Source organism: Lissotriton helveticus, chromosome 1_1 (assembly GCF_964261635.1).
Source record: "Lissotriton helveticus chromosome 1_1, aLisHel1.1, whole genome shotgun sequence".
Lineage (NCBI taxonomy): Eukaryota > Metazoa > Chordata > Amphibia > Caudata > Salamandridae > Lissotriton > Lissotriton helveticus.
The window spans coordinates 684,482,668-684,502,685 of record NC_136057.1 but is presented as its reverse complement, the minus strand read 5'-3'; the positions used below and the strand labels follow the sequence as shown (position 1 = coordinate 684,502,685).

Genomic DNA, 20,018 nt, shown 5'->3' with positions numbered 1-20,018 from the left:
ATTGTCCACTTTTCTTTTCTGGATTTATTTTGTGCAAATCCTAATAAAGACTTTTGATTGATTGAGTCCTTGTCTTGCTCTTCTATGTTGAGTTATGCTTGCAACATTGTGGTGTGTAAGGGTTATTGTGTACACTGCTTACCTCAACCCAATAATGCTCCACGCCGCAACACAAGGAAATGATTACCACACGTTTTGGATTAAATGAATCCATACATACTTAACTGATAACTGCATGTTCACATTACTGAGAGATCCAGGTCCACTACCAACACCTCAAATTATTAATCATAAAAATATAATGGTTCAGCATCCTGGGATTTAAGTTACATCAGGCTTACGGATGTAGCTGAAGAAGGTTTTTGTCTTCAAAATATACTCACAATATCTAACCACTGGTGGACAGCTACACCCACTTGTGTTCCGAGGGGTTTCGTCAACACAAGCACATCTCCTGGAACCGCATTATCTGGCCTAGACAAAGAGAAGGAGGAACACACATTAGCTTTATGTGAAGTGAAAAGGAAATCATGTGCTGGAGTTCCCAACCCACTAACATCCTTCTAAAATTACCACACTCAGACTTCTGCCTACCTTTAGTTATTGATTTACCATACAAATCTCCTGAGGTCCTCAAGCTTTTTAATAAAAATATTCTACCACCAGATTTGAATGAAACTCCTCAAATTTAAAGTACAAATGACAATGATAACCATTTAGAAGAAGGATTGGAGAGAAAGAACTGTCTGATGATGATCACCATTACCATGGTCAAAATACAGTAGAGAGCCTTAGCACCACCACCAATTTTAACAGAGAAAAACACGCACTCTGCAAAAGTTACATATTCCTCACAACTGACAGTTGACTGATGGGCTGATTACAGTGAGCAACTGCTTTAATACACAGCTGTTTTATATTGTCTCGTCAACAAGACACCAAACTCTATCCAAGGTGTACAACAGGCTGGTAAATCGACAATGGTGGTAAGGCACTGATGTCAGTATTTGCTTATAAAGCTCCTTTAACACAGCTACACAACAACACTGCATGCACCATCATGAGTCAGACAGGTGTGCCACACGTGCACGGTTTAAAACTGTACGCAATCATTTGCCATGGTGAGTTAAATGTAAATAAACAACAAACTATTATCCTTCACTGCACAGCTACATTAACAATCTGAACGAAAAAAGGGAAACTACCAGTAGTAAACCTCGGCATGCTTCATGTCCTTCGTATATAGCCTATAACCACAACAAAGAAACAGGCAGGCTGGACCAACGAAGAGTCAGATACAGCTGTAACAAAACTTTGAAATGTCATCAATGTGGGAGAGACAGACTAAGAAAGACTTATCTGCATTTAGCCGGTTGTGGTCTAATAGATTTTAAACAATCACGGACAAAGCCAATCGATCGCACTCTTAGGACATATTGGCTTTGCCAATTGTGATATATCTATATATATATATATATCTATATCTATATAGATATAGATATATATATATATATATATATATATATATATTCCAACCTGTCCCTCAGTGCACTTCCTGTGCAGACACGAACGGGGACACCAAATAACGCCACAGCCAGACTAGATTCACAGGTGAATTGCTTTTATTTGTGCATACAGGGCGCGAAGCCTAGTCAAACGCGTTTCGGGTACCGGCTGTGCCCTTGCTCACTGACAGTTTTACTTGATTACTCCACTGATATAAATACACCTGGATACGAAATTATACACGCCAAACATCCATTTCAGTAGTCAACATAGTTGAAGGACTAATCACATCGAAGACTGCACAGGTTATGGGAAACAGATCCGCCATTTTAAAACGGTGCAATATAAATAGACCCAATGTTGTCATAGTGACTATGTAACTTCACACGTGTCCTTCAAAACAAGAAACCATTAACAAATGTATTAAAGTGCATATTATTCATATAACATATTATGAAAATTTGAACACAGTATGCAACAAATGATTTGTGTGTTGTCCAGATAATAGAGGAAAATCATGAAAGAATATATAAAACAAAGTAATGTGGTATGATTTCTAATGGCATGTTGAGCTAGGTTGGATGGATTAGATCCCTAAAATATATGAACTCACCAGTTCGTTCTGTGCAAATACGCTATGGTACTATCTCAATTGTAACCATATAGCAAAGTATAACGTGTGAATATCACGGCATAATGCCCGTTATATCTTTTAAAGTGCAAACGTGTTGATTTCATCTTTACAAATGTAAACATTAGACATGTGCAAATACGACCATATATACTATGCACCAAATAAATGAAGCTCAAAGCGAACATATATATAAAGGGACCTTCAAATGAAATTAAACATGCAAATATATACAAAACCACAGGTACATTGAAATATCCCTATAGACATCTGAACAAAGGCTAATTACTAATGGTAACATGATATAGTAATACTCAAATGCTGGATAAGCCCGTGAAGTGTAAACATACAATACATTGAGGGTCGCGTAACTTGAAAGTTAGAATGCTGTATTCGTTGTGTATATATTTGTCAATATCTGTAGTGGAGAACGAGGTTATACTAGAGGCTTTACAAAAAAGAGGACATTCCTTGCCATATACTATGACAAGAAATAAAAGTGCATAAAGTGATTTTGTGAATGAAATTTCATTGAGATTAAAAGACCTACATACAAAAATACGTAACGTAGGTCGTATAAAGGTTACATAAGATTCTCAAAATGCCCTCCGAAGGCCGGAATAAATTTACAAATAGTAAGTTATAATAGGCTGTAACATGTCAACGCACTGCTGAATATGGTCCCCAAGCCTGGAGTCCATATGGCCCTAATGGCTGGATTAGAGAAAATTGCGGAGATCTTCCCCCATGTTGAGGCCCCCTGGAGTCTTGCTATTAAGTTTCATAATATATTTGGACTCAAGTTGGCGAAGTTTTTTGTCTGTATCACCTCCCCTTTTGCTCTGCTCAATTGCGTCAATGACAAAGTATTGGAGATTGGTTAGATCTTTGTTATGAGTAGTCGCAAAATGTCTAGCCACGGGGTATGTTATATCCGTGTTGACAATTGCTCTTATGTGCTGCAAAATGCGGACGTGGGCTGGATGTTTTGTGCTGCCCACGTACATTAGATTGCAAGAGCATTGCAGTACATAAACTGCGTTTTCTGTGCGACATGTAAAATGAGCTCTGAGGGGGACTGAGGTGTTGTCAAACGGGGTGGTATAAGATGTAGTGTTCACCCCAAAAGTGCATGCCCTGCATGAACTGCATTTGAAGAAACCGTGTTTGGGGGGACAACCAGTTTTTTCCTTTTTTGGTTTTTGGGCTGCTGGTGACCAACTCATTGTGCATTGAAAATGCGCGCCTGAAGGTGATAGTGGGGGCTTTGGGCATGATCTCTTTTAGCACCAAATCAGACATAATAATGGGCCATTCGCGTTTGACTATTTGACTTATTTGTTTTTCCTGTCTACTGAAACCAGTGATGAGTCTAATCTGGTTATTGTCTGTATCATCAAGTTCAGTGACATTGTCTTTTCTGTTGGGATTGAGGAGGTTCAAGCGGTTCAGAGTGTTCGCCTTTTTCATGGCGATGTCTAACAAGTGAGGTGAATAACCCCTGGTTATGAGTCAAGATTTGGCTTCTTCTTGCTGGAGATCTCTGAGCAATGGTGAACTGCACGTACGATGAATTCGCAAAAATTCACCGTAGGGTACGCTGGCTATAGTGTGTTTCGGATGAAAGCTCCTAGCATGGAGGATTGTGTTTCCTGATGTGATCTTTCTGTAAATACTGGTGGTTATCTGGTTGTTAACAATTGCCACGTGTACATCAAGGAAATCTGCCTCAATTCTACTCAGGTTAGCTGTAAATCTTAGATTAAGTTGATTGTCATTGATATTACTGACAAAGTTCTCCGCTTCTTGTGTTGTTCCCTTCCATATGATGAAAACATCATCAATATACCTCCAATATTTGAGTATATGTTCAGAACAGGATGTCGCAAAAAGGACCCTGAGGACATGTTCCTCCCACCAGCCTACGTGGAGCCCCGCGTAGCTGGGGGAGAAACATGCCCCCATTGCCACTCCTCTAAGTTGTTTATACAAGTTGTTATTAAACAGAAAGATGTTGTTATTTAGACATTTCTCAATCATTTTGAGTAGCATGCAATTGTGCTTATACATTTCTATGGGTCTCTTACTTAGATAAAACTTCACTGCTCTGAGTCCATCAATGTGCTCAATGCTCGTGTAGAGCGTTGCAATGTCCATAGTAATGAATAACAGATTGTCCGACCATTCACATTGGTTCAACAAAAACAAAAAATCAGAAGTATCCTTAAGGTACGCAGGCAATGCAGTCACAAACTCCTGGAGATAGTGGTCAATGTATTTAGAAGTGTTCTCGAATATGCCATTAATGGAGGATACAATGGGTCATCCCGGCGTGGGTAAAGTTTTCTTGTGGACCTTGGGGATGAAATAGATATTTGGAATAGTGGGATGTTCCTTACACAAAAACTTGAATTCATCCTTTGTGATGAGGCCCTCACGTCTCCATTGATTGAGTTCATTTTTATATTGACCATGGATGTTGTTCACAGCCTTCATGTCTACCCTAGTATAACAGTCCCTGTCATCGAGATGCCCGTGTGCTTCCGCCATATATTCCGCTTTGCCCCATAGAACTATGTTCCCTCCTTTGTCGGATTGGTTTACGACAACAGCACTGTTTTGTTTCAGTTTCTGCATGAGATTGTTGTAATCCTCGTTCTTGGATCTCCGGGGTTGATGTTTTCGAGCGGTTTTGATATGTAACAGCTTTATTTCCTCTGTTAAGCGGTCAGCATAGATGTCAATGGCATCTCGCGGCATATTGGGGATGAAGATAGAAGATACTTTGAAAGGACTGTTTGATTCTTGGCCAATTTCAATGTCCTCCTCATTGGCCACTTCCGGAGTGCGGATTCATTCTCGGCTCCTTGCAGTGATCTCATGGTGCGCATGAGTGGGATATCTTTAACTAAAAGACCACTGCGGTCTGTCGCTTTGGTGGTATTGATTTTCTTTTTGGCATCCATGTTCATTTTGATAGAGTCATATTTTTTTAATTTGATTTTTCTGATGAACTTAAAGATATCCACACGTGTGTTGCAATAATTAAAATTACTCTCTGGGCAGTATGAGAGACCTAAGGAGAGCAATTGTTTTTCAGCCATGTTCAACTCGATATCAGTGAGATTCACAATGGTATTTTCTTCTACTGTTTTTTGTTGTTCTTCCAAAAAGTTTTTTCTGCTGCTGCCCTCCTTTTGGTTTTTGCACATTTCCTGCGTTGCCTTCTCCTGGCGTTCTTTGTTTGCTTTGTTGTTGGTTCTGGTTCCTTGGGCGTAAAGTGGATTTGCATTGGGCCCGAATGAATTCTAGTTCTTCGGCCAAAGTGAGTTGCCCCATATCCCCTTGCTTTGCACCTGGGTCACTTTCGTCGGAGTCATCGCTGCTATATATCCAAGTTTGCCCCAGCAATGAGCCGCACTCAAATTCAAGTAAATAGCGGAATGCTTTATTTGGGTATGAATGTCCTCCGTCTGCCAATGCATTCCGACAGCCTTTTCACCACCTTGCCGGACGCGTTTCGAATCACATTTCGTCAGAGGCTTAGTCGGTTGCAAAATGGTGCGTGCCTCCGATTCTTTTGTATCACAGTTTGAGATCCCGCCTCCAAATGGGCTGGCCAATTGACAGTGGGGCATGCTGGGAACTGTAGTCACCGGAGAAATGAAACCTTCATTGGTTGCACTAATTCTTGTCCTGCAAACGTTTCAAGTCCTCAAATGTACCTCGCGAGACAGAGTCCATTCTCAATCCCTTACTTGAAATCCACAGTAGGTATGGTAAATACCACACCGGGTGGCCCCCCTAGATTCACGGGATGGTGAGAGCTTGGTGGCGGGACAGCTGCCTTTACATCACGCTCCAAGTTTGCCCCCAGCAATGAGCCGCACTCAAATTCAAGTAAATAGCTGAATGCTTTATTTGGGTATGAATGTCCTCCGTCTGCCGATGCATTCAGACAGTCTTTTCACCACCTTGCCTGACGTGTTTCGAATCACTCTTCTTCAGAGACTTATTCGGTTGCAAAAAGGTGAGTGCCTCCGGTTCTTAAGTATCCCAGTTTGAAATCCCGCCCCCAAATGGGCTGGCCAATTGACACAGTGGGACAAGACAAGAATTAGTGCAACCACTGAAGGTTTTATTTCTCAGGTGACTACAGTTCCCAGCACATGATCAAGCTCGAGTGATGCGAACGAAACGCGTCATGGAGGACATTATGCCTGGTTATCTGGTGGCGATTTTGTTTCAATAAACCTTCACTGCTTCACCAGTATATTTGGTCCTGATCATCTGCTGATTTGAACTGAGCGAGCTGAGGTCCGTGTCTGTTTTGGCGAGACTGCAAAACCAGGATCTGAAGTCACAGTCACAGTCACAGTCACACACACAGTCACAGTCACAGTCACACACACAGTCACAGTCACACACACAGTCACACACACAGTCACAGTCACACACACAGTCACACACACAGTCACACACACACAGTCACAGTCACAGTCACAGTCACAGTCACAGTCAGTCACAGTCACACACACACACACACACACACACACACACACACACACACACACACACACACACACACACATATTTTGTATTGTACATGATTCTCAAAACTAAAAGGCTGAGCTACTGAGTTTTCCAAGGCTTGTATGGTACATGTAAGCTGAGTCGCATTAAGATGTCTGGGTGAGTTCTTGTTGCAGAATGGTGTTCATAGTGGGGCACGCCAGAGCGCTCAGGAGCCGAGGCTGAAGGCAGTATGAGTCAGTGGGCTATAACATTGCTAAGATTACACACACATTCCCTTCAGTGTGCATAATGCAATGATAACACATGTACCATTTGTGTATGAAGGTAGGATCCTTCTTGCATGGTTACCCCCACTTTTTACCTGGTATCAATGTTTTTTTTTTACCTAGTCCGCTGGGATCCCAGAAACTGTGCCCTCTCCCCAAATTTGGTTCTAGTAAGTACTTTGGTACCTCCAAAATTGGCTACTGGGGTACCCTTATAAGTCCCTAGTACATGGTACGAAGGTATCCAGGGCATTAGGTACACTAGGGGTCTCCCATGAGCTGGAGCATTTATTGTGATACCCCCGGGAGTCCACTTAAACTGCGACTACAGTCCTGCAATTGGAGCCTGTGGGAGTTGGTGCTTGCCACTCTCACAAAAGATATACGTTTCCTTATTTCTTAGGTCACTGCACTTAAAACTTATAAGTCATCCCTATGGCAGGCTCTTCAGTCCTGAGTGCAGGGTGATTGGTTATAAGTGTGAGGGTGCCCCTGCATGAGCAGGACATCCCTACAAACCCCAGAGTCGATTCTCCAGGCTTGTAAGTGCAGACAACCATTTTAAGACATACAATGGACATCAGTCACTACGAGATGTTTAACTATACATTTGCTTCACCAAACCTAGCCATGTTTGGTATCAAACATTTTGGATTCATATCACAACACTGATTCCAGTGTTGAAAGTATGATCCCATGTACTGACCCCACCCCCTGTACTCCCGGTAACAGGCTTTCATGGTCTGCAAGCAAGCTAGGGCTGCTGCCGACCACAGGCCCAATTCGGCCCTCCTGCTGCTGAGCCAAGCTGGGGGAGGGAAAGGTAGAACAATATGTTTCCTGTCACAGGGAGGTGTGACCCCCTCCCAGACAGGATTTAGTGTATTTGGTTGGGGAGGGGGCGCTTGCCAGCACCACCAGACTGCTTTGAAGGGCTTATTTTGTACCCACCTTGCACACTACAGTTTGAACCAGTTGAGGAACCCTTGGTTCCCACTCTGGCGTGAAACTGGATAAAGGACATGGGAGTATCCTCCCCTCTGTAGAGCTCCTCCTCTGGGGGAAACCCTCCCAGAGTCGTCCCAACTCTTTCTAAAGCGTACTTAAGGTCTCCCCAGTGGGTGGGCTCTCCGATTCGCCGTGGGACCAGACTCAACACTGAAACGTCGTCACTCTTCAATCGTCTAAACACTTGGACTTCGAGTGGAAGTGAGACTGCACCTAGGAAGACCCCTACTGCTCTTGGTCTTGTTGTTTTTTTAACTCTTCTACGTAGTCTGTGTCTGTGCTTTATCCAGGTTCTCCAAAAGGCCTGTGGGCATCAAGGACACCCAAAGACATCTCCCTTGGAGTGAAAGAGTCACTCCCCTTCATTTGCAGGCACAGCAACGAAGTTGACCAGTCTGCTGCTCCTGATGTCCCATGGACATCCCGAGGCTCAGCAACAAAGGTGGGGGTTTTGTTGCTCCCTAGTGGCCTGACCATCTTTCCTGCAATTTGGAGGACAATATCCCTTGTCGGGGCTGCTGGGACTGGACCCCTGTGCACAGTATCAGCTTGCCGTTGCCAAGACTTGTTGGCTCTGTACTCGAGAGATCTGCACCAGAAGCTTGTGGCGCGAGTCCAAGTAGCCCACCTGTCCTGTGAAGGTTCCCCAGTGCTTTTGAGCAGGAGTCCACCGTGGGCTGACCCCTGCCGGGCTCTATCTCAACGCCAACAGCCTCAACCTGAAAAACTCACCATGACACGACCTGCTCGGTAAGTTGTTTTCCGATGCCTAAGGCCACTCCTGCACCTGAAGCCCCTGGGCCTTGGGAATCCTGGCTGATGGTGTCCTTATGTTCTCTTGCATTACTGCTTACCTGGGCAGCTGTGGGTTTTCTTCGTTCGGCCTTCTGGCCTGAGCCTACAGTCTTTCTTCAACCTCAATCTCCACCATTGAATTGCATTGGGTGCTCAACACTGTGTTGGAACTCTGCACAAGGCCGCCCCTGTGCTACTAAGAGTGATAGTTTGGTGCTGCCTTATGCCCCACACTTGTTCAACCCTGAATCTGACCTCTGCACCCGGCTGCACCTGTGCCGCTGGTGGTGCAGTTTTGGTGCCAATCTGAACCTTGGCTGGTGGTGACCTGAAATCCGAAGCCTATAACTGTAAGCGTGTACTTACCTGAAAAAACGCATTCTGGTTTTTCTACACAGGTCACCATTGCAAAGCTTTACAATTGCACTATGTATCCACTTTTTAAAGTATTTTGTATTTTTCCTAAAAAAGGTACTTACCTGTTTGCAAACATCTTGGTCTTAAAAGACATCTTGAAAGAAGCCGTTTTTTCTAAAACTGGTGTGCATCTCCTTTTTGAGTTGTGTGTCATTTATTAATTACTGTGTGCGTAACTCACAAGTTACTACATGTGTAAAAATATATCTGTAAGAGACATTAGTTACTGATAGATTCCTTACCTTAGAATATTCCAGGCATCAGACTGGATCCGGAACGTCAGTAGGTGGCGTCGTATGCGCCAAGATGACATCACAGAGACTACTTAGGCGCCACCCATGCGCGCGGACGTCAGTTCTGTACACGGATTTCCGAGCCGAAACGCAGAGCCATGCAAGAAACTGACCATTGGTGCATAAAACTAGGGCCCTGAAATGGATGACCTTAACCCTCGTAATCAGTCAGCAGAATAAGGAGGATGGGTGGGGCGGTAAGGAATCTATCACTAACTAATGTCTCTTACAGATATATCGTTGCACAAGTAGTAACTTGTGCATCTGAAAGAGACACGTTAGTGATAGATTCCTTACCTTAGAATAGATACCCCAGCAATACCAACTCAGGTGGTAGGTCTGTGTTACACCAAAAAGTCACTGAGCGGGGGGCCGTGGCTAGACGAGCCAGCATGGCGGACGTGTTTTAGCTGTGCTCCGTCCAGCCCGATAATCATCCTGCAATTATCCTGACTCCCTCTATACATCTGCAGCCCCGGGGGTGACATTGATGTACCAGTAGCCTGCCGCACCGTTCCGCCGGTGTTTTTTGATGCCTGGAAGGTTCAGGGGCGGTGCTGAGGTTCCCCCGCGTGGTGCGGCCTGGCAGTGAGCAGTGGAGCCGGGGCATTGAGTTTGGCGATTCCGGTGGTCGCACTGGGCAGGCAGATCGGAGACTGACCCTCCGCTCTGTAGGTCCCCGTTGTAGCGGGCCCAGCGGAAGGAGGTCGGGGGGCATATCGGCTTCCGGGGGTCTCCAGCGATACTACCGGAGTGGAGCGACCCGAGGCAGACACAGTGGTGGGTCCCTCTGCCCGGGAGAGATCGGACGGCAGGAGGGGCGACGGGGGCCCGTAGTAGCAGGCTCAGCCGACCGGCGTATTTCTCTGCACCGAGGCTTCTCCGGATTTCTCTCTGCGTCCCTGCAGTCCTTCGGGGGGGACGGCGGGACACTTGCTGCCGGATACGACGACCCATCAGACACTTGGCTGGCTGGCGAGACAGAGTGTCGGAGTTGAGTCCCCTGCGAGGTGAGGCCTAGTGCGGAGCAGGGGAGCTGGAGAGTGGATTTTGGTGCACCCCATGAAAGTGGAGGGCTGACGCCTCCGGGACCAGTGTTCGCCCTGTGAGTACCCGAGGCGGTGGACTTGAAGACCAGAGGTCCGGGGCATATCGGGCCCCTTGGGGGTCCTGTGGCATGGCCGGAGGAAAGAGGCCCAGGGCAGGCACAGGGCCTAATCACGCGGCCTGGGGGAGATAAGACGACTAAGGCGGAGATCGGGACCAGGGGCTGCGGGCTTGGATAGCCGAAACATCCTCCCGGGATGTGGCTGCAGGGGATTTGGACAGTCAGCGGCTCCGGAGAGAAAGGCCCCCTCCTCTGGCGCTGTTACCTCCCCGCAGATCGGCGGCGGGGTCGCGCCACGTGGGGAAGACTGCACGACTCCTACTTGCTGGGCCTGGCGCCGCCCGCTGCGATGGGCTTTGGAGGTTGAGTTGCGGAGCCCGGTGGATCTGGCTGCATTGGAGATAGCGACCTCTCTGGTTGGCTGGGCCGGTGAGGTGCCCACGGAGTCAGGTGGCTTCGGGACAGTGACCGGGGCCTAGTGGTGGCCGCGAGGCGGCCCTGTGGGTGGCGTTGGCCTAGAGAAAGCCCTGGAGCGACGGGGTCGGGCCACGCAGGTGAGGAGGGGGCGGTGGGGCTCGTGCGGTGTCCCGTGGCCCCATTCCGGCGCCGGTGTCATCCTAGCAGAGTGTCAGGCGAGTGAGGTGTGCCTGGCAGGGATATCGGAAGAGCTGGCAGACAACAGGTGGATTGCAGGCCCTTGATCGAGGGTGCCTTCCAGTGGAGAGCGGTCAGCGTTGCACTGGTGAGATCTGGTGGGACAGCATACCGGACTTGAGTCGCGTCAGTGCGGGGCCTGCTGCAGGTGGACAGGACGAGGGACAAGGGCAATAGTGGAGCCACAAAACATGGGCCCATTGATAAATTTACTTGTCCTGGCGGCGGGGCTGCAGCAGCGGGGGGGCAGCAGGAGCCCAGACCGGATAGTGCGGCATTGATGGCGGCGATCACTCAGTCCAGGGGCATGTTGGACACCAAGATTGGCGCAGTGGGCTCGGATGTCATGCTACTGCCTCAAGACCTACGGAACGCCGTGACCCGCATTACGGAGGCTGAGACGCGGATCTCTGGGGCGGAGGACGACGTCGCGGCCCTGAAGCGTCAGGTGGCCAGTATGGCCAGTACCCAGAAGGGCCTGGTGCTGCGGGCTGAGGATGCGGGGGGGGGCGGGCACGGCGGAACAATCTGCGCTTTGTCGGCTTTCCGAAGGGCTGCGAGAAAGGCAATATGGAGAGCTTCTTGACCCAGTGGCTGGAAAGCTGGCTCCCCCCTGACGCTATGTCCTGGTGTTTCGTGCTAGAGCGGGCCCACAGAGCTCTTATTCAGACACCTCCGGTTGGGGCCCGTCCGCGGCCTGTGATCGCAAAACTTTTGAATTACTATGACCGCGATGCCATACTGAAACAGACCAGAGTCAAGGAACCCTTGCTGTATGAGAACCAGAGCATCTTGATTTTCCCGGACTACACACGCCTAGTGCAGCAGCAGTGCCAGTCGTTCATGGCCGCTAAAGCCCGTCTCAGGGATCTCAAGCTTCCTTATGCCTTGCTGTTCCCGGCCCGCCTGCGAGTGGTGTTCCAATCACGCACCCACTTCTTTGATACTCCGGAGGAAGACTTCAAGTGGACTGATCAGACAGTAAAGGTGAGGGCGCACACGCCGCCGGGGCTGGACTCAAACTCCTCGGTGGGCGAGGCACAGTCGAAATCCTCCAGGGGATCACACCAGCGGGGAAACTGGCGATCCCGGCAGCGCTCTGTATCCGGTGAGGCCTCTGTCCGTGGGGCCCCGGATACTGGGCAACAAATAGCAGACCTTTGACTCTTGTTTCCTACTGTTAAATGATGTCTGGTTGTTCCTCATAGGGGGCCGATCTCTATGTCTGCTATCTCTGGATGGAGGGAGTTATACTATGGGCTGATTTCCCTTCAGTCTGGTACTTGTGGTGGTGGGCCTGGGAGTTATGGGCTGTAGAGTGGGGATCCATTGGCATGGGTGACTTTGGGCCCCGTGTTGGGGGTAGGGAGCCAACCTTGCCGCGACAGGTACTTCAACGGTTTTGAGGTATGGGGTGGGGGGGGGGGGTGGCGGGTCAGTTGTTTGGGGGGGGGGGTTGTTCTGGTTGGGCAGGAGTGTCGTACTACCACGAGGGGTTCCCTACATTTGTTCTGTGCACGCCCGCATGGCCTGATGCTCGTGCGGTGACCCTGGCCGTTTCTTGATGGTGACCCATGCAGATAAGGTCTCAGGGTCCCACGGTACCCTTCGGATCCTCAGCTGGAATGTGCGAGGAGTGTTAGATAAAATCAAGAGGGGAGCGGTGTTGCGCAAGGTGAAGAGAGCTGGGGCCGACATACTTTTGCTACAAGAAACCCACCTACTAGGTACTAAGGCCCTGTGCTTGCAACGCTATGGCTTTCAACAGGTCTTCAATGCGGGATTTGCGAGGGGCTCCAGGGGAGTGGCCATACTAGTGCATCGTAGAATTCCCTACATCCATTCAAAACAATGGGCCGACACACAGGGGTGAAATCTGTTCATTAGGGGCATGGTTGGGGAGGACCCTCTAGTACTGGGCTGCGTCTACGCTCCGCCCCCCCATGCAGTGGTCGCTGGTCGAGAAACTGTTTGTGATCTGGGCGGACATCCTGGACGCACTGTTGGCAGTGGGGGGAAGACTGGAATGATGTTCTAGACCTTACCAAGGATATGTACAGGCCAGGGGGAGGCCCGAATGCAGGCCATTACACAAGACTGAGGGACATGGTGGTGGGGTTGGATTGGGTGGACACATGGTGGCACCTACACAGGGATAAACAGGAGTACACATTTCTCTCTGCCGTCCGCAAATCCTTTTCTAGGTTGGATTATATTTTTGTCCCTAGGGAAGTGGCGGGAAGAGTGGAGTCAGCGGCGATCCTCCCGCGCGGCCTCTCGGATCATTCGCCTATTTCCATTGCTCTTCAGATTGGAAGGGGAAGACAGCATTTCATTGGCGTCTTTCAGTGTGGCACTTGCAACAGGAAGACTATGGGAGGCATATGAGTGAGGCAATAGCTGATTATTTGGTCAAGAATGTGGGCTCCGTCTCTAGTGCCGACGCTATGGGAGGCACTGAAGCCCATGCTACGGGGGGTAGATATCGCTTGGTGTGTGGCAGCTCGAAAGCAGCGTCGGGCGGAACTAGTGCGCGCTGAGGCGGAGATTGAGGAGCTGGAGCGCCGGAGTCGGGGGGGGTGGGTCAGCTCCTCCTGGCGCAACAGTCATACGCGGCCCTCCTACTGGATGAGGCACGACAAATGTGGCTTACAACGCACAGCAGAATATGTCAGTGGGGGGATAAGTCTGGCAAAATGCTGCATTGGCTCGGTCAAGGGGCCTTCCATGCGCAGACTTTACCGGGGATACTCGATGGAACGGGTCCCCACTTACGGATCCGGGGGAGTTGGCGGAGAGCTTCGCTGCGTACTAGGCAGACTTATATGCCCCAAAGGAGTGCCTACCGGAATATATGGCGGACAAGTTTATAGTTGACTTGCCCCCCTAAGGCTGTGTCAGACGAGGTGCGGGATCGATTGGAGCTTCCCCTGACAGATGAGGAATTGGGCACAGCCCCGGGCGAGCTCAACTCGGGGAAAGCCCCCGGTCCGAATGGATTCCCCTGTGAGTTCTTCAAGAAATATCATCTACAGCTAGCCTCTCATTATCGGGCGGCGCTGGAGGTGGCCAGGGATCAGGGCATACTCCCCCCGGACTAGAGACATGCAGAGGTAGTAGTATTTCACAAGCCGGGCTGACCACCGGAAAATCATGCCTCCTATCGCCAGATTTCACTCTTGAATGTTGAAGCCAAAGTCTTGGCCAAGGCGTTGGCCAACCGGCTCCTCCGTCATATTGCAACGCTTGTACACCTGGATCAGGCCGGCTTTATGCCCCAAAAGGCGACTAGACACAATATTCGACGGGCGCATGTGGCGGTGGAGGCGGTCCGATGCACAGGGAAAGGGCTGCGCTTCTTCTCGCTGACATAGACAGGGCGTTTGACTCGCTGAGCTGGGTCTATCTGTTCGCGCTACTGCCGTGGCTCAACCTTGGGCCTCCCTTCTTGTCCTATCTGCGTCTTCTCTACACTGATTTGACAGCTTCGGTTCGAGTGGCGGGAGCGATTTCATCCACCTTTCCCATTCGGCACGGCACCCGGCAGGGATGCCCCCTCTCGATTTGCCTTGGCTATGGAGTCGCTGGCGGCGTGGGTACGCATAGATGCGCAGTTGAGCGGGTTTGAGTGGGCGCAGGGTCCGTCCAATAGGATTGCATTGTATGCAGACGATGTCCTTTTCTTACGGATCTCAATAGGTCGGGCCACGTCTCCTAAGGATAATGCAGATCTTTGGCGAGTCATCGGGGCTCTACATGAACCCTCCCAAGTCCACGTTATGGGTGCTGGGGGAGCAGACACGGGTGGGTGATTGGGCAACCTCTCTTCAGGTAGCAGTGGGGGTCTCAAGTATCTGGGGTGTTTTCTGACGGAGGTCCCGGCCGTATCATGGGAGCGGAACCTGGCGCCGGTGTGGGAGCGGGTTCGGGCAGATCTCAAAACCTGGTCACGTATGGCGCGTGGTGGCACTCCTCCGTCTGTGATATCACCTGCAAAATCACCCGTATCCAATAACACCCGGATGGTTCCAGCAGGTGAACTCCGTCCTAGGGCAATTTTTGTGGGGGGGTGTATCGGTGCGTGTGGCATTAAGCACATGCTTCCTCTCCACTTATTGTGGAGGGTTAGCGACGGCGGACATCCTTTCCTACTACTAGGCCTCCCACCTTCTGGTCCTGAACGAGTGGTGGTATGGTGACAGGGGGGATCCGGCATACACCATGGAACGCTATCTTATGGGATACCATACACTACACACCATTCTCTACACGGCGTCGGTACGGAGTGCGTTACCAGCGGCCACTCAGCTGGTGTTTCGCATCTGGCGGCAGGCTTTGCGCCGGATGGGATGGTGGAATACCCTGACTGGAGAAACCCCCTTGTGGAACAATGGGCGGTTACCCAGCCTTGCGACGTTGCAGGGCTTTAGGGGATGGGACAACATAGGCATCTTGACCCTGGGCGATGTACTGAGGGGTACGACTCTTAAGTCCTTCCAGGAACTTCGTGAGGAATTTGATATGCCTCGTTCCAAGTCCTTTCAATACCTCCAGTTTTGGCATGCACTGTCCCCCAGCCTGGAGGGCTTAGAGTCCCTGCCTGAGTTTAGCCCGTTGGGAGCGAGAGTATTCATGGGGGACTTGGAGACAAAGAAAATATCCCGCATTTACCAGTCATTGGTCACACACTGTTCCCCTACACTGCAGAAGCTCCGGGAGCTATGGGAGGAGGATGTTGGTGAGCTGGAGGAGGGGGACTGGAGAGAAGCTCTGGCCGCCCCCAGGGGTGCAGCCATAGCAATGCGTCGCCATCTCATCCAATTTAAATACTTACAATGAGTATACTTTACCAGGGTTCGGCTTTGGCGGGCAGGACTGATTGCCTCACCGGACTGCCTCCGCTGTAACAGGGAGGACGGGACGTTTTTACATACAGTTTGGAGTTGTGGATCCCTGGCTCGGTTCTGGAGGGGGGTCCTGGCCTGCTTATCTGAAGTATTGGGATGGGTGCTCCCCCGTACGCCACAGTTTGCCCTGCTGCATGTTATGGAAGGGGTGGGGAGCAACCTCTACAAAAGGCACCTGATGTTCCTTGCCCTTACATTGGCCAAAAGAAACATTGCTAAAGGGTAAAAAGATTCACAGGCCCCGTCGGTGGCCGTCTGGAAGAAGGGGTTTGATTTTTGTATGGGGTTGGAGAAGTCTATCTTCGTGGCCAGGGGGTGCCCGTGAAAACATTATAAAATCTGGAAGCGCTGGGCAGACTATAGGGGTCTGTGGCTTGAACCCCCTGTGGAGCAGGTGGATCTTCCTGGGGAAGGATGATGTGTGCGGGTGGTACTGGGGAGAGGGGCATAGGGGTTTGGGAGATGGGTGTGCATATACAGCTATTATGTGTTTCCTGTGTACTCACTGTTGTGTGTGGGTAGAACCTGGTGGATTTTGTGCGACTCTGGGGGGAGGGAGTTGGGGGGGCTGGGGTTGTGGGGAGAGGGAGGGGGAGGGTTTAAGTATTGCTTGCAAAGTAAAAAGTCGATTGCCTTTTAGATGCTGTAATGTTTTTCACCTGCAGAGGTCCCTGGAGTACAGGGCCCTGCATCGTATGTGCAGCCTGACAATAAAATCAGTTTAAAATAAAAATTAAAAATAAATCACTGAGCACGGAAGGGCCAAAGAAGCCGTCCCTCCGGACTTGAATGTCAAGGCAGTAGTGCTTGGTAAACGTGTACAGCGAGGCCCACGTAGCTGCCTGACAAATGTCCTTCAAGGGAACACCGCGTCCCAAGGCAGTAGTGGCTGCAGTTGCCCTGGTGGAATGGGCAAGCAGCCCTACAGGAAGCTCCTTCTTGGCCAAGGATTAACACGCTTTGATGCACAGAACAACCCACTGGGAGATGGTCCGCTTGTGCACAGCCCGACCTTTTTTGGCACCCACATAGCCAACAAAAAACTGATCATCCACTCCCTGCAGATAGAATGCTACCGCACGTTTAGGGTCCAGATGGTGGAGCCACTCCTCTTCCCTGGAAGGATGCAGAGGCGGAAAGAAGGTGGGCAAAGTGATGGCCTGCCCGATGTGAAAGGGCGTGACAACCTTTGGCAAGAAAGAAGGACGGGTACTTAAACCACCTTGTCCGGATGAACAGAAAGGAAAGGAGGTCTGGAAGAAAGAGCCTGGGGCTCACTCACTCTTCTGGCAGAGGTGATAGCTACCAGGAAAGCCATTTTCAAGGTGAGAAGACGTAAACAACAGTTATGAAGGGGCTCAAAAGGAGCACACATCAGAAAAGTCAAGACAAGATTCAAATCCCACTGTGGCATTATGAAGTGCACAGGTGGGAATGCATGCGTAATGCCTTCAAGGAAAAGATTAACAACTTGGGACTTAAAAAAGAGAAGGCTGATCTGGAAGCCGTAGAAAGGCGGAGATGGCCGAAAGATAACCCTTGATAGTGCCCAGAACAGAGCCCTGCTGGGCCAAGGAGAGAAGGAACAAAAGAACCTCAGAAAGAGGGGCAGAAAGGGGATCCACAGCCTTTGCTGTGCACCATGCCACAAATCTGTTCCACCTGCGGGCGTATACCGTTTTGGTGGAGGGACGCCTGGCTGCCAGAATGACATCACAGACTTCGGGAGGAAGATCGAAAGGTGTCAACTGTCACCGCTCAATCTCCATGCATGGAGGTGGAGGATGGACAGGTTTGGGTGGAGGACCGTCCCCTGCTGCTGCAACAGAAGATCCTCCCGAAGAGGCAGACGGATCGGGGGATCGACGCTCAAACTGAGTAGCTTGGGATACCATACTCTTCGGGCCCAGTCCGGAGCCACAAGAATTACTTGTACCCGGTCACGCCTGATCTTCTTCAGCACTACGAGCAGAAGTGGTATAGGCGGAAAGGCGTACAATAGACCGCAGCTCCACTCACGACGAAAAGCGTCTCCGAGCAAGCGCCACCTTGGAAATTCCAATGCGCAGAACTGATTACATTGCGCGTTCTCTTCGGTGGCGAATAAATCTAACCAAGGCTCTCCCCACTGCAGAAAGAGACCTTGCGCCACGTCCGAGTTCAGACGCCATTCGTGATCTACCATGCACCGGCGACTGAGTTGGTCCGCCCTGGCGTTGAGAGAACCTGCCAGGTGTTGAACCACCAAGGTAATGCCTTTATGTTCCAGCCATGTGCAGAGGCACAGAGCCTCCTGACTCCATCTCACCCTGTTTGTTGCAATACCACATGGCGGTGGTGTTGTCCGTGAACACCTGCACTACACTTCCTCGGACAGGGAAAGGAATGCCTTCAGTGCAAGCCGGATCGCCAGCAGCTCCAGAAGGTTGATATGGAGCCTGGACTCCGCCGGAGACCAGAGGCCTCTGATCTCCACCTCTCCCATGTGGCCTCTGCATCCCAGGAGGGACCCATCTGTCACCACTATGTGCTCAGGTTGGGGAAGGGAGAAGGATCTGCCACTGACCCAATCGCAATTCATGAGCCACCACTGCAACTGTCGTGCAGCGCCCTCCGAGGACTGGACCTGATCAGACAGGTTGTCCTGATGCTGTGCCCACTGGAACTTCAGGTCCCACTGCAGAGCCTGCTTTTGCCATCTGGCATGTGTCACCAGCAGGATGCAGGAGGCCATCAGGCCCATAAGCCAGAGGGTCATCCTGACTGAAACCCGGGCTGGAGGCTGAAAGAGCGGAATCATAGCCTGAATATCCCAGACTCACTGCTCGGGAGGATAAACCAGAAACAGTGTCGAATCCAGAACCGCTCCGATGAAGGGGAGCTTCTGAGAGGGACTCAGGTGCGACTTCGGCACATTGATGGAGAACCCCAGCAACTGCACTCCAGACTATAGTCTGGAGGTGGGTGACCCCTGCCTGGGGTGAGCCCGCCTTCAACAACCAGTCGTCGAGGTAGGGGAAGACTGACACCCCCCAACCTGCGCCGATGAGCTGTGACCACCGCCAACACCTTTGTGAGCACCCGAGGAGCACTAGTAAGGGCTGAAAGGGAGCACAGCAAACTGAAAATGCTCCTGGCCTACCATGAACCGCAGGTAGCGCCGGTGGGCCGACAGGACGGGATGTGAAAATAAGCGTCCTGCAAGTACAACGCTACCATCCAGTCTCCAGGACAGCCAGGACGTGAGCCAGAGTCAGCATTTTGAACTTCTCCTTCCGGAAGAAGCGATTGAAGTCCCGGAGGTCAAAGATGGGGTGCAGGCCCCCCTTATCCTTCTTGGGGACCAGAAAGTAGTGGGAATAACAACCACTCCCACATCCTGACCGGGAACGCGCTCAATGGCCCTCTTGGCCAGAAGGGTCGAGACTTCCTGGTGGAGAAGAGCCAAATGATCCCCCGGAATTTGGTGGTACCAAGGTGGCACGGCCGGAGGGGAGGACAGAAAGGGGAGTGCGTAACCTTGGCTGATTATCTGCAGCACCCACTTGTCTGATGTAATTTCGAGCCGGTGGTGGAGGTGGTGACGGATCCTACCACCTACCGGCATGGGGTGCTCCCTGAAGCTCGACTTAGGAAGGCTCAGAGGCAGAAGCAGCAGGTGTGGAAGTGGACTGACCCGCGCACTGGTTCCCAGACTTGCTCCTGCCGAATCCACAGCTGTGGCCGCGCTGAGGCTGGTTCGGCACAGGTTTGCTGGAAGAGCGTGCCTGGTTGCCCCTGCCTTGACCACGGAAGGAACGAAACCCAGGCGTGGCAGGGTTCTTTGTGGAATGACCCAAAGACTTGGCGGTGGCACGAGAGTCTTTAAAGTGCTCCAGGGCATTTTCTGCCTTCTTG

The 20,018-nt window shown here is 50.5% G+C and overlaps 1 protein-coding gene across 3 annotated transcripts in view; it reads right to left on the bottom strand.

The window, feature by feature from the left end:
• The window catches only part of SEPHS1 (selenophosphate synthetase 1), a 308,347-nt gene that overhangs the window by 154,295 nt on the left and 134,034 nt on the right, over nucleotides 1-20,018 (bottom strand). For all 3 annotated transcript variants that reach the window (XM_078674220.1, XM_078674218.1, XM_078674219.1), the window contains exon 6: nucleotides 384-474. In XM_078674220.1, the coding sequence (XP_078530346.1) occupies nucleotides 384-474 (91 nt within the window). The remainder of the gene's footprint in view (nucleotides 1-383; nucleotides 475-20,018) is intronic.